This window comes from Acinonyx jubatus, chromosome A1, assembly GCF_027475565.1.
Source record: "Acinonyx jubatus isolate Ajub_Pintada_27869175 chromosome A1, VMU_Ajub_asm_v1.0, whole genome shotgun sequence".
Classification (NCBI taxonomy): Eukaryota; Metazoa; Chordata; class Mammalia; order Carnivora; family Felidae; genus Acinonyx; species Acinonyx jubatus.
This window is the reverse complement of record NC_069380.1, coordinates 1,776,728-1,790,337: the sequence shown is the minus strand read 5'-3', so window position 1 is coordinate 1,790,337 and position 13,610 is coordinate 1,776,728. Positions and strand designations below refer to the sequence as shown.

General features: G+C 38.8%; 1 protein-coding gene across 4 annotated transcripts in view; it reads left to right on the top strand.

Annotated features, from left to right (window-relative positions):
• Nucleotides 1–10,251, top strand: part of XPO4 (exportin 4) — a 115,021-nt gene extending 104,770 nt beyond the window's left edge. For all 4 annotated transcript variants that reach the window (XM_053205585.1, XM_053205688.1, XM_053205649.1 and 1 more), the window contains 4 exons: nt 634–765; nt 1,313–1,429; nt 1,857–1,949; nt 5,284–10,251. In XM_053205585.1, coding sequence (XP_053061560.1) covers nt 634–765; nt 1,313–1,429; nt 1,857–1,949; nt 5,284–5,481 — 540 coding nt within the window. In that variant the 3' untranslated portion in view covers nt 5,482–10,251. The remainder of the gene's footprint in view (nt 1–633; nt 766–1,312; nt 1,430–1,856; nt 1,950–5,283) is intronic.
• Nucleotides 10,252–13,610: the final 3,359 nt, after the last annotated feature.

Here is a 13,610-nt window from a genome sequence, read left to right as displayed (position 1 = left end):
TCGGATGGGGAAGTTTCGTAAGCTCTGTATATTGCTTTCTTTTAGGGTTTTTTTGGTTTGGTTGCAGGGGCGGGGGTGGGGGGGGTTCTCATCAAATAAACCATTACACATTTAGATGTGTATTTTCTTAAGAATTGCTAAACTGTAGATTGCCTACTTTTTACTTCAGTTTTCCAGGACTGTCCAACCAACTTTTAGAAGTGTGAAGGAGTGAATACTCTATTTCATGCATAATCCTAATCTGTATTACCTTCTTGTATTTTTCTAACATGCTGGAAATCAAATAAACACATTTGCAAAAGGGTTTTAATTATAGGTCATTTGATTATTTGAAATTTGGCTGCTTTGTCTACTTTTTCAAGGTAAACAAGACTATCTGGAATTGGCGATAGCTTTTATTAACTGTCCAGAAGATAATTGTTTCTACTGTACATTATTTTCATGTTACTAAAATATTTCCTTTATTGAAACATATTTTTATATTTAATTAGATCTTTATGTTTTCTATATATCTTGATTCTTTTAAGAGAAATCATTATATTTACAAGTTTATTGGTTATTTATTTTATTGCATTAATGAAAATAGAAATTAGATATCATTAAGCATCTAAATATTTAATATTTCTTTTTCAGTTTCCAACCCTTTGTAATCAGTACTACAAATTAATCACATTTATCTGTGAGATTTTTCCTGAAAAAATACCACAGCTTCCTGAAGATCTTTTTAAAAGTCTGATGTACTCTCTAGAACTAGGCATGACATCATATCCTTTAAATGAACATCATTATCATTTATCCTTTGGGGGGAAAAAATCTCCCAAAGTTTTAAAAACTTGTATTTTTAAATTTTCCTTTGTGTTTAGTTTTATTTCATAAGAAAGCTGTCGTCTAACAGCCCTAATTGTGTGTTTCTCTTATTAGTTCACCTCATCTTGTCCTCCGTTCACAGATCAATCCCAAAGGCTTTTGGTGCCTGGTCCGAAAGTCAGTCTTTCTTTCATTAAGAGCCCCAATTAGTAATGTTGTCGACTGTTGTTGAGTCTCTGATCTCAGCTGCCCGGTAGTAGAGAATACTAAGGCTTTTTATCAGTTGTGTGCTCATGATCAGAAACACATTAGAAATCTACAGTCCGAGACCTTCTCCGAAACACTGGAAACCTTTTGTCGTGTAGCTCGCAACCCTGTAAAGACATATTGCACACTAGGGTACTCACTTAACTGTGGTCATTCCTAGAATTTGATAATAGCCATGATTTTTTAATCTTTTATAAGTTAAATACACCTAGTCTGTTCCTTGACCTTCATGATCAGAATGAGTTCGGAAGTTTGCCAGCTTTGCCTGGAAGCTTTGACGCCATTAGCTGAGCAGTGTGCAAAAGCACAGGAAACAGATTCACCACTTTTTCTAGCAACACGGCACTTTCTAAAGGTAAGATGTTCGGCTGGCATGTCGTGAAGCTGTCTGCTTTGGTACAGTTCGTGCCTGCAAATCTTCATTCGAATGAGGCAACGCTTACGTCATTCAGAGGGCAGGAAAGAATTACTTTCTGTTCATTGTGCTTTTCTGGAGATCAGTTCCCTAGACACCTTATTCTCCACTTGTGTGTTCTTGGAACCTGACGTGGCAAATGTCACAGTCTGGTCATTTATGATGGCACATGTCGCAGCAAGGAATAACCTCTGTTGTTATAAATCCTTGGGTCTTTAAAAAGCTGTGTTTTCTTCCATTTTCAGATTTATTTAATAAATAAGAGCAACTGCCACCCCTCTTTGTCTTTTTTGGATTAGACACAGGATGGGAGATTGTACGATCATCATGTATTTTTATTTAGAGGTTTTGTATTATGTCATTTCAGCTGGTTTTTGATATGCTGGTTTTGCAAAAGCACAACACAGAGATGACCACTGCAGCCGGTGAAGCTTTCTACACGTTGGTGTGCTTGCATCAGGTACTGGGCACAAGTCTCTTCGTTGGGTCTCTTCCCTTTTTTTTTTTTTTTTTTTCTTCCAGCAAAGAGATTGTTTGTGCAGATAGTGGGCCTTTGATACTCCCAGTTCTTAGAGAATCTGTGACTCAGCGCTTCATTTGCTTTCAGTGAGGGCGTATTTCTTCATTTCCACATTAGCTCTTCTGACAAGCTGTTTGTCAGTGAATAAGCACTTACTTTCCCTTCTCCCCTGTTCTGAATCATCCTTTGCATTGATCACTGCCCTAAAGCTTGTCCTTGTAAACAAGTGTGCTTGGAACCAAGAATTAACATGAAAGAATAGTAGAGGCACAGTTTCTGTCCTTGAGGAACTCACAGTTTTGTAAGGGAGACCAGACGAAGAAGACTGGGGACCCAGAGGATCTGCCTTGAGAAAGTGCGGAAATCAACAGTGTATTATTTCCTGTCATGGTAGGGAAAGTGTGTTGCTTCATATTATACTACGGAAAGGAGTGTATTGTTTCAATTTATTTTGTTGAGCCTTTAAAGACTCGGAAGCACGCACTCACTGTTTGGGGTTAACGTTATGGGAGGAAAGTTACGCTAGCTCACCTGTCCCTTCCCTATTCTGGTAGAGTAGGTGCCCATCAAGTGTATGAGAAGAACCATATTAGATCATCAGCTGCCCCAGTTTCCCAACACTCCTTTCCCCAATTTTTGGTCTCCCCACCCCCCTAGCACATGCACACGTCCCAGCATGACTAAGCAATTGGCTTTTGTTAAATGCTTTGCCTTTTTTTTCCCCTTAAAGTATATAGAGTCCATTGCATTTGCTGTGAGTGGCACTCAGGGCTTGATTTTATTTACCTGTTTAAAGAAAGATAGGATTTTGAGGCCTTTTCATACAACTTAAAGATTCCCTTCGTGTAGACTTCCTATACCATCTACGCTCCAAGCTGAAGGTACTCTGGGGCTTGAGTTCTTGCTGTCCTCTCTGCACATGGTGCCCATCTCAGGTCTGTGGGCTTTCTGTGTCATTTTACTTCCTTGTTGCTTGCTAGGAAGATAGATGTCTTGTCCCCATATGTATAAGCCATTGCATTCCAGATGCCTTTAAACAACAACAACAACAACATATTCACACATTGTAAAAAAGGGAGCAAGGCATTAGGTTTGGCTAGCATGAGATCTGCTGGTCTGGTCCCAGAGGGACCACCATGTCTTTTGAATAGGGAAATGATTTGGAGTTTATACTTACTCTTCTGTGAGTAGGTATGTCTCTTGGATAGGGCATTTAGGGTGGCCACCCTGGTTCCCTGCTTGTGTTGTGGGTCAGGGATTGCGTCCAGTGCCTTACTCTTCTTTTCCAAATGCAATTAATATTTCATTTCACCCTTTGGTCCATTATGATATCCCAAGAAGCTAATGAAAAATAGTGTCAGACCAGTTTTTGTTGTTTGTTCGTTTGTTTCTCAAGAGAGCTTATCTTAGAAAGCTGTTTTGGTTGAATGTTCCTTAACCCCACACTCTCTCTTCTGTATAAGGCTTTATTATAAGGGGCATTAAAAGTAGAAGCACTACATATCTCTCCCCCATCCCTTCCCCCCCCCCCCCCCCCCATGCTCCTATATTTATTAGGTCCCTTTTCCTGACCTTTCTCCCAGAGCCACTGAGTCCAGTACTGGTTTGGAGGTATGTCTGCACCTTCACCTTGAGAAAGGACTGAAATATACCCCTCCCCTTGTGCCACCCCCTCCCAGACAGCTCCTGTCTGCCTTGTACGGGTCTGCTGTCCTCAGAGCTGTGTGGACAGGGTGCCTATAGAAAGCCCTGGGAAATGCTTGAGAGTCAGGTTGCAGACTTAGACTATGCATAAAATGCAAAATAAATATGAATAATGTGGTTGAAAAATAGAGAGGAGACATACAACAAACTTGGTAATCACATGGCTTCAGGAGCCAAGCAGCATGGATTCTTGCTTAAAAGCAGTGTGATCTTGGGCTGCCTGGGTGGCTCAGTTGGTTATGTGTCTGAGTCTTGATTTTGGCTCAGGTCATAATCTCACAGTCATGGGATCAAGCCCCGTGTCAGGCTCTGCCCTGAGTGTGGGGCTTGTTTGGGATTCTCTCTCTCCCTCTCTGTCTCTCTGCCCCTCCCTGACATGCTTTTTTTCTCAAAGTAAATAAATAAAGATTAAAAAAAAAGAAAGTGTGATCTTAGACATGTTAATTTCACTATATGTATGTACTTCCATCTGTGAATCAGGAGAATAACAGTACTTTTTGTACTGCTGTTCATAGGATTGTTATAAAAAGTGAGTTACTGGGGCGCCTGGGTGGCGTAGTCGGTTAAGCGTCCGACTTCAGCCAGGTCTCGATCTCGCGGTCCGTGAGTTCGAGCCCCGCGTCAGGCTCTGGGCTGATGGCTCGGAGTCTGGAGCCTGTTTCCGATTCTGTGTCTCCCTCTCTCTCTGCCCCTCCCCCGTTCATGCTCTGTCTCTCTCTGTCCCAAAAATAAATAAACGTTGAAAAAAAATTTTTTTTTTTAAAATAAATAAAATAAAAAAAAAAAATTAAAAAAAAGTGAGTTACTAATGTAAAAGGCTGGAACAGTACCTGGAATAGAGTGAACTTTCAGTGAATATTAATCAGTAAAAAGAGCTATTGTGGGGCGCCTGGGTGACTCAGTTGGTTGAGCATCCAACTTCGGCTCAGGTCATGATCTTGCGGTTCGTGAGTTCGAGCCCTGCGTCGGGCTTTGTGCTGACAGCTCGGAGCCTGGAGCCTGCTTCAGATTCTGTGTCCCCCTCTCTCTCCACCCCACCCCTGCTTGTGCTCTGTCTCTCTCTGTCTTTCAAAAATGAATAAACAGGGGCGCCTGGGTGGCTCAGTCGGCTAAGCATCCGACTTCAGCTCAGGTCACGATCTCACGGTCCGTGAGTTTGAGCCCCGCGTTGGGCTCTGGGCTGAATGATCAGAGCCTGGAGCCTGCTTCCGATTCTGTGTCTCCCTCTCTCTCTGCCCTTCCCCCGTTCATGTTCTGTCTCTGTCTCAAAAATAAATAAATGTTAAAAAAAAAAAATTTAACAAAAATGAAGAAACATAAAAAATATTTTTTTAATTAAAAAAAAAAGAGCTATTGTGATCATTTCACAGTGTATTTAGATGTGGGATGGTTGTGTCGCACACCCAAAACTAATAGAATATTATATGACAATTGCACTTTAATGCAAAAGAAGAGCCGTTGTCAGACCCTGCCTTTCAGAAATCCCACAAGGTAGTACCTGGTATCATCTACTTGTGTGACATTTGAGGAAGCTAAATGTTCTTACGTATACACTTTATCTCTTCAATAGGCTGAATATTCCGAGTTGGTTGAAACATTACTGTCAAGTCAGCAAGACCCGGTTATTTACCAGAGATTAGCAGATGCCTTCAACAAGCTCACCGCAAGCAGCACTCCTCCGACGCTGGACCGGAAGCAGAAGATGGCCTTCCTAAAGAGTTTAGAAGAGTTTATGGCAAATGTTGGTGGCCTCCTTTGTGTAAAATAAACAACAAAACTTTATGCTTAATTTAGATCCTTTCTGCAAAGTGCACTGAATTGCTAAAAGCTGACTTGAGTCTTGTCCTGTTCTTCAGTTCTTTGGCCGTTTTGGATCTCGGAGAGCCTGAAAGTTTGATATGTAATGCAGTGAAACAGGAGAGGTCACCTTTGAATCAGCTTCCACTGTTGGGTGTTAGCCACAGTCTGTCATATGTGTCTTGTAGATTTTGAATGGTGATCTAAGATTTTCAATTCCGTATATGTGCAAACAGATATGGGCACCATGAAATGCACATTCAGTGCCTTTCCCCCTTATCAAAACATTAGGTGGCTAGCCAAAGCGTAGACTTTCTGTTAAATTAAATATATTAGATGGACATATGCTCGGCATTGTTTCTCAAAATGTTGTCCATAGACCACCTGCATCATTGGAGGAGCTGGTTGAAAAGGTAGATTCTTGGGCCCAACTGTAGACCCTCAGAGTCAGAATTTCTGTTTGTTGGGCCTTGGACTCTTCATTTTAACACACTCCTCCCCTCTGCCACCCCACAAGTTTGAATCAATGCAAAAGACAGTGGAAACTCTTCCGAGGTTTTGTGCTTTCAAACTTTTCCTCCCTTTGATGATTCGGTTTGTAATTCAGCGGGAAGAAGAAACATCAGGTGTTTGCTGGCTTCTTGTGTCACACACTCTGGCTCTTTGTTGTTTGTAACATCAGCCTGGTGTTGCAGGCTTTGTGTGATACAGGCCTCCAGTCACACTCTGATGCCTGAACTTGAGGGGGAAAATGGGTATATATTTTTGTTCCATAAAAAGAACTTTAGGAACTGTAGCCATTTCATTGCCTTAATTTTAAGAAGAAAATACAAAAAAGAGCAGATTTGTTTTAGTAAGAAATCAAGTCTTGATGCTTCAGAGTTGGTTTAGGGTGTTAGCTGCTATGAATCTGGTGCCCTTTTGATCGTGTATTTATGTTGGGTTTATGAGTGAAATGAAAGTCTCATTCGTATGTAGTCTAACTTTTTGGGTATGTTTCTCTTCAGCCACGTAGCCCATGGCTAATAATCTATTTCTGAATGGCTTGCTTAAGCAATAACTATTTTAAAGGATGTGAATTACTGATTCATACAGACTATTCTACGTTGGGGCATTAGGGGCAATAATTACGCTAGAGTGGACATTCTCCTCATTTCACAGGAGCCATGTACATTTAATTTAAGAGATTAAAAACTTCCTATTTAGATCCTCTAGTTTGATTTTTCTAATCAGGACTTTTGTACTGCTGCCATGCTCCCCTTAGTTCTGTGTGCCAGCTTAAATTATGGAGATGAAAGCTAATTTATAAACTGCCGGCGTATGAAGCTCTGCCCACTGCAATGTCAAAATCCCACAGCACAGTGACAGGAATCTGGCACAGGCTCGCTCTGAAACTGCTTCCAAGGGGTGGGCTTTCTCCTGCTGTGTCCTTGACACCTACAGGCTCAACTGTCCTTCGAACGTAGTCTTCATATCTGAATTGCATATAGTATATGCATCTTCACACGTGATACTGTGCAGAACTTTGTATAACTCCGTGCTACTCACAGTTAACAAAACTGGAGCATCTAAATTACATCCAACCTGTGCATGTGATGTTAGACACGAGTGAATGCAAAGCCTAAGGCCGTAACTTTTTGAGGAACGTCACTCTTAATTCGATTATTGTTGACTAATAACTGAGGTGGAGCAAAAACATCTTAAAAGACAGCTAGGAAAAAACTAAGATCGCTCTTCATGAAATACACGTATTTTTAAGAACACTTTGAACAAGTGCATTTATTTTTAGGTTTCTTCTTTTTTTCCCTTAACTTGTGGCAATGTTCTTTCTTGGTGTTTTACGTTTCCCAGCTCCCTCATGCTTTCTTAAGAGTTGTGAGCAGTGTGTATCTGTGTGTTCGATAAGAATAGTCCCTTTGCCAAAGGACACTGAAATACACAACTGACTGGGTAGGTCTGCCATGACAAAACTATGATCAAATTATTATTATAAATAAAGATGAGTAGGAAAGAAATACCTTGGTAAATAAAAAGGTGTCCGTATTTAATAACTTCTTCCTAGACAGAAATGTATTTGCTAAATTTGCCCAGATTTTATTATAGTCCTGCAATTTCATTAGATCAGTTTCAGTTAAAGTGAGATTTACTTCAGATTGGACCAAATAATGTTTCCAGTGTCCCCTGAACGTTGAGTAGTGGCAAACTGGAGGAAAAAGCAACCACCATTTTCTAGGTAACGGGGATGCCACTTTAATTGCAACGGCTAAGACTTCTTTTCAGGGTGTTTGTGTTAACGTTTGCCTTATTGAATATTTGTTTAGTGTTTGGGTCTTTTGTTTTACTCTGTCCAGTTTCGTCTTTGGCTATGTTTATTGACGCTAGTTTTTTGGGGTTTTGTTTTAATGTTCTTGGCCCAGTGGGTGTAAAGAGCACTGGCTTAATTCTAGTAAATTGATTTCTACTATTAAAACTAAGTTGTTAAAAAGAGTTCTAAAAACAAAAACATTATTTGTGCCCCCCTTTTTATATGTTAAAGGGACACTGTCAAGGATATGATTTTTAGAATTTTATGTTTTATAAAGTTTCTTTTGTTCATGTATAGCATCCTTTAACTTCTCGTTTCAATTCATTCTTTATTTGACTTATTTCTTTTATTTTCCTTGCCCATTTGTTTTCCCAAAGGCACAATCTCTGCAGAATCCCAGGGCACAATCACTAAGGACTTGGTCCATACACAGTTTCTATCCATATAACAGCACCTGTAACTGTCTTCTTGTAGCTCTGTTAAAAGCATTGGTTTGCTTTTACAGTTCATCTGGATGGGTGACTGCCTGGGTCAAACTGCTTGGCAGTGTTTGACAGCGTCCTTCTCAACACAGTTATCTGGGTCTTTTCTGCCTTGTTGCCTCTTAATCTGTTCGAAGACGGGGGCATGTTAACATCACTGCATTGAGTTTTTTGTCGGGTTTAAAGTGTGACAGCTTACGTTAAAAAAAAAAAAAAAACACTTTGCAATATTTTTCAAAGAATTTAGCCTTCATTGTAAACCATGTTTCTAATTATATTACATTACTCTGTTCAGATATGATGGTTACTACCTTTTTCAGTTTTCACTTCAAAACCAAGCATCTCTATAATTTGCCCCCACTTGGCAATACGTAACACTCCCCTTGCTGTCTTTGATTGAACTTTCTCTTTTCCCAAGACGTCAAGTCTTTGTCTCTCTAATAGCACCATATATCCCATTTCTGTTTATATTGGTATGAATCTCTCAAGTATTGAAGGTAACTAGCTTTCAGTTTCAAGGATTTCAAGTTCGAGTGTCCTACTATTCAGTGTCAGTTGAACCCCTAAAAGACTCTTGTCTGTTACAGTTCCACTTGTTTCTGTTTGCCACTTACTGTTAGAAGCGGTTGTCATTAAACCTTACTAAGGTAGCTATGTCTGACGGATAATTATGATGTCGGTTCCTGAATAAAATATTCGCTGTTAAGGCACAAGGAACCTCAGTACTTCTTAGAGTTTTTGCTTTTGTTTTTAACCAGAGAATAAGGAACTGATTGGATGTAAGTTTTTAACCTAATTTTCTATAAATTCTTCTACAAAACAGCATAGCTGATTTGAGGATATAATAATGTTTTAAATTGTTTTAAAATGTAAATGGATATTCTCTGATTTGGTAAAATGCTACATTTAAGGATTCGTTAAAAATTGGTTCTCTAAAATTAACAAATGTCCATGTTTGGTGTATTGCTGAGCTCAAATTGATTTGAAGTGCCCTGGTTCAGGCTGAACTTTAAATATTTAGGTTTAGATGTGAGAAGTGTGAGCTATTCCTGACTGGTTCTAATGGGAACCCGGGACGTACTTCGCCAGAGGATCTGTTTGGTCCACGTGAAGCTACAGACTTCATAACGGCCGTCCGTTCTGGGTTGAGGAGGGTGGATGAAGGGAGCTGTTTCTGGCCGGTAGTGCGCTCTACTTTGGAAAGACAAACTCTGTAAGACGGCTTTGGTGGTGACTGGGAGGTGCAGTTTACGCCCGAGACTCCTGAGCCGCACCCGAAACCATCTTCCTCCACCCATCCACTGGGGTTTTACTCCTCCCTTATTCCGAGCCCTTCTCACCGGTGGAGAGATTTAGTTTTCTCCTTTTCAGTCTTAGCTACTACGAGTTGTCAGGTATGTACTGATAGCTCATTTTCCTAGCCTGAAATGAAAAATACTGTGTCCGCACTATGGACCTGATGGGGATCTGACCTCAAGTGTGTTCTGAGCCCAGGCTTCCTGGAGTGGTGTCTTTTACCACATAAAATTATGACACATTGCAAGTACTGGGATTGTGATTTGGTTCTCTGTACAAAGAAAGAAGCTCCATGCAGTGAGTTTGTGGTTTAATGGTCACAAAATGTTAGCACTGCTACCATTCAGCACGTGTAAAATTTTCTAAATTTATAAATATTAAAATTTTAAACTTACACTAAGACTTTTCAGTTTTTTTAAGAGACCCAGGGACGAGAGTATACTGTTTAAATATTTACCTCTATTAACATTACTAATGAAGGTATAAAGTTGCATTTAATTTTTCAAAAGATGCTACAATATGATTTTAGGAAATAAATCAAGGCTATGTATTGAGCCAGTTACAAGCTGAATATCAAATTGATAAAATTTTATTTGTATTTTTTAAATCCATAAATGGGAGTTAAAAATGTGTCTTTTCACTAAATATTTTTATTACATTTTTGTTTTGACCATGTGTGATTTGTTCGTGGGTATTTAGCTAGGCTATTTTATGAAGCTTATTGAAATGGTGCTAGTTCATTTACAGTCATAGGATGATTGACACTGGGGACATTACACAGTCATAAAATAATTTTAAATAAAAAACATGGGATGAGACATATCTGTATAGATAAAGATTTGCATTACCTTCTGGGAAAATACCCAAACCTTAAGAGAGTATTCAGGATTCCGAAAGAAAAGGTTTTGTTTATATTCTGTAATGTTGAACATATTTATTTTTATCTCACCTCCTGGCTTTAGAAACATTTTCAGAGTGACTAGTTAAATCACTGGACTTGGGCATATTTGTAGTAAATATTTTTAGTAGTTCGGGTCTTTCTTTTCGGCCTTTTCAGGGAAAGTGGTGAATTGCCATCCTGCTCTGTGGTAGACTTACACACTCTCACCTTTCACCCAATCTTCAATCTTGTAAACATGTGCAGTGGAAAAGCAATTTTTTTAAGAAAAGGAAATGCATTTTGAAATATATTTATTTTAAACTTGATTTTGCTTTGAATATTCATTGACTTATAATGGTATTTCTTAGGTTATGTTGAAATGTAATTCCACTCCAAGGGTAGATAAGAAAAAGCAGGTTGTTTAAGAGGTACAGTAGGTAGAGTGCATGTTGAGTATTTGTTTCCCCTCTTACATTCGAGGGGGACCTCAAGCACAGGCTGATCACCTGTCTCTTGAAGAGAGCCATAAATGATTTTAAAGGCCCCAAATATAAAAATTAGTATTTGTAAATAGTCATCTTTAATGGTTCTCTCTAAAAATAGTCATTTTATGTTGAGTCATTTTATGTTGAATAATGCCTTTGGTGCATTGATTAGGTTGACATTTTTGTTTGTGTTTTAAGCGTCGCATCCCAGATGGAGTCTTGTGCATTCTCTGTCATTTCAAATGGCAGTTCAGTTTGACTCTCTTTTTGAAACTAAGTGGAAGCAAAGGCATGTTGGGTGAAACTAATGAGAAAGTCTTCTGCTCAGAAGTCCCATACAGTACTAATAGCAGTGCACTGCCTTAGTTCTAGCCCATGAACCAACCTCCTTCCTGGTAGGTTATTTTTAACATCTAGCATGACAGTGAACTGAGGTAAGTCTCTGAGGATTCCTGGAGTCGAAGAATGAAAAAAACTGAAGCAAAGGACAGTTAAATAGGGGTGTGCTAATAAGTATTTTTATTTCCACGGTAGTTAGCGGTTTTAAGTTTTGATAGTGTTCATTCTGGCTTACTTTGCTGCCAGGGTTAGTCTTCTAACATCCTGAGATCTTAGGCTGCAATATTCATTTGCACCCCTTCTTATAACTGCACTGCCCTGGATAGTCCTTTCTGAGGACTGACCTGGTAAAGCCATATGAACTGGTACAGTACAGGGGAGAGGTAGAGAGCCCTAAATCCAATTCCTAATATATCCTCTGTATCATAGGACCATAAATGTTCATTCTTCCTAAATGGAAAAATTTAAACATGGTCATTGGATATAATAATAGGTGCTCAATAGATTGCATTATATTTAAAGATTGTTTCTAAGAACACATTTTGATCCATCAATGTGTTCTAATGTAAAGTCCAATACCTGGTAGCCATTAATTACTTTTAAGTACTGTAGTATCTAAACATCAATAAAATGTGACCTAGCCACAACCACCATGTTAGTATTGGAATAGAGTTCACCATATTAGTTTTTCTTCTTTTCTATCCGAGAAAATTGATCTATTTAAGTTGGTGGTTTCAGTTTCTGTTGAATATTCACCTCGTAATTCTACAACAACAAAATCGCAACAGTGATTCCCAAAGTAGGTTTCATGAATCACTAATTTTTTTTTAAGTTTATTTATTTTGAGAGAGTGCGAGCAGGGGGAGGGGCAGAGAGAGGAGAAGAATCCCAAGCAGGCTCCCTGCTGTCAGTGCAGAGCCCAGTGTGGGACTCGAACTCACAAAACAGATCGTGACCTTAGCCAAAATCAAGAGTTGGATGCTTAACTGACTGAGCCACCCAGGTGCCCCAATCACTAATTCTTTATAACTTAGCTGTTGCTAAATAAATTGGAGAAATGAAACAAGGTTTTGTTTTGTTTTGTTTTCCTGTGTGAAGTTAAAGCTTTACTACACTAATGCACATCAGAAAACTCTAGAAGATCTTTTAAAAATTTATTTATTTTGGAGAGAGCACCAACAAGGCAGGGGCAGAGAAAGGAAGAGAATCCCAACCAAGCAGGCTCCGTACTGTCAGTGCAGAGCAAGACTTGGGGTTTGAACTCACTAAACTGAGATTACAGCCTGAGCCGAAGTCAAGAGTCAGTCACCCAACCAACTGACCCCCCCCCCCGGGGGGGGCCCCAGGAGCTCTAGAAGATCTTAATGAGATTTTCATTAGCTTATTTAATGGTTTCTTCTCAAAGCATCTTACGGGACTAGAATTCTAGGGAACATCCTTTGCAACATGCTTAGGCTAATTTGAGTAATTTGGTAATACAGTACTTGGAGAATGGAAGAAAAACACCAGAATCTGTTCTTGTAATTATAGGTAATTTCTAGTTATTTTTTAGAAAAGGAAAAACTTGACTGTAAGTTCATCTTTTAAGAAACCTTTTCAGGGTAATCTTTGTTCCTTTTATGCACCATTTCTGAAGAGTAGTGAGATGAACAAAAATAATTTTTGAATAAACAAAGGAGTAATTCCTGAATTGAAATTGATTTGAAAGCATCTTTCAAGTCTAACTTGACAAATAATCTTCACTTTACTTCAATACCAGTCAAATTGCTTTTGATGTTTTACATTTTTCTATGATTTTAATAACCATTAAATTACAATGAAAATGTTTCACCAGGAAAATTCTAATCTTCATGTATTAGTGAGACATGCTGTCTGGCCAGTCAGCGCTCTTGGTGGAAGTATAATTATATGAACTTTCTGACATCTAGGTCATTTTAATTATAAAAATAACATGTCATACATTACATGAAGGTAACTATTGTGTCTCACATGATATGAAAGCAATTGAAACTTTGAACGCTTAAAAAGATGTTTCAAGCCAAAACTAATTTTCTTTAGCATAAACTTTTCTGTTAATTTAGAAGCCAAGGCAGTCTTGTATATATGGAACACTACCTCTGTAAAAATATACTGCCATAAAAGTTGGTTATTAATTATTTCTTGGTTCATGTTATTGATTTCCTTTAGTTTTACATTTTTCTTTCCAGCTCTTTTGCTAAGTTACATCTGATTTTGAAGTATTTAGTAGATTTGTCATCAGTTCAAAACTTTCAAAGTAAAAAAAACAAAACAAAACATGGGTTGTTACAGACC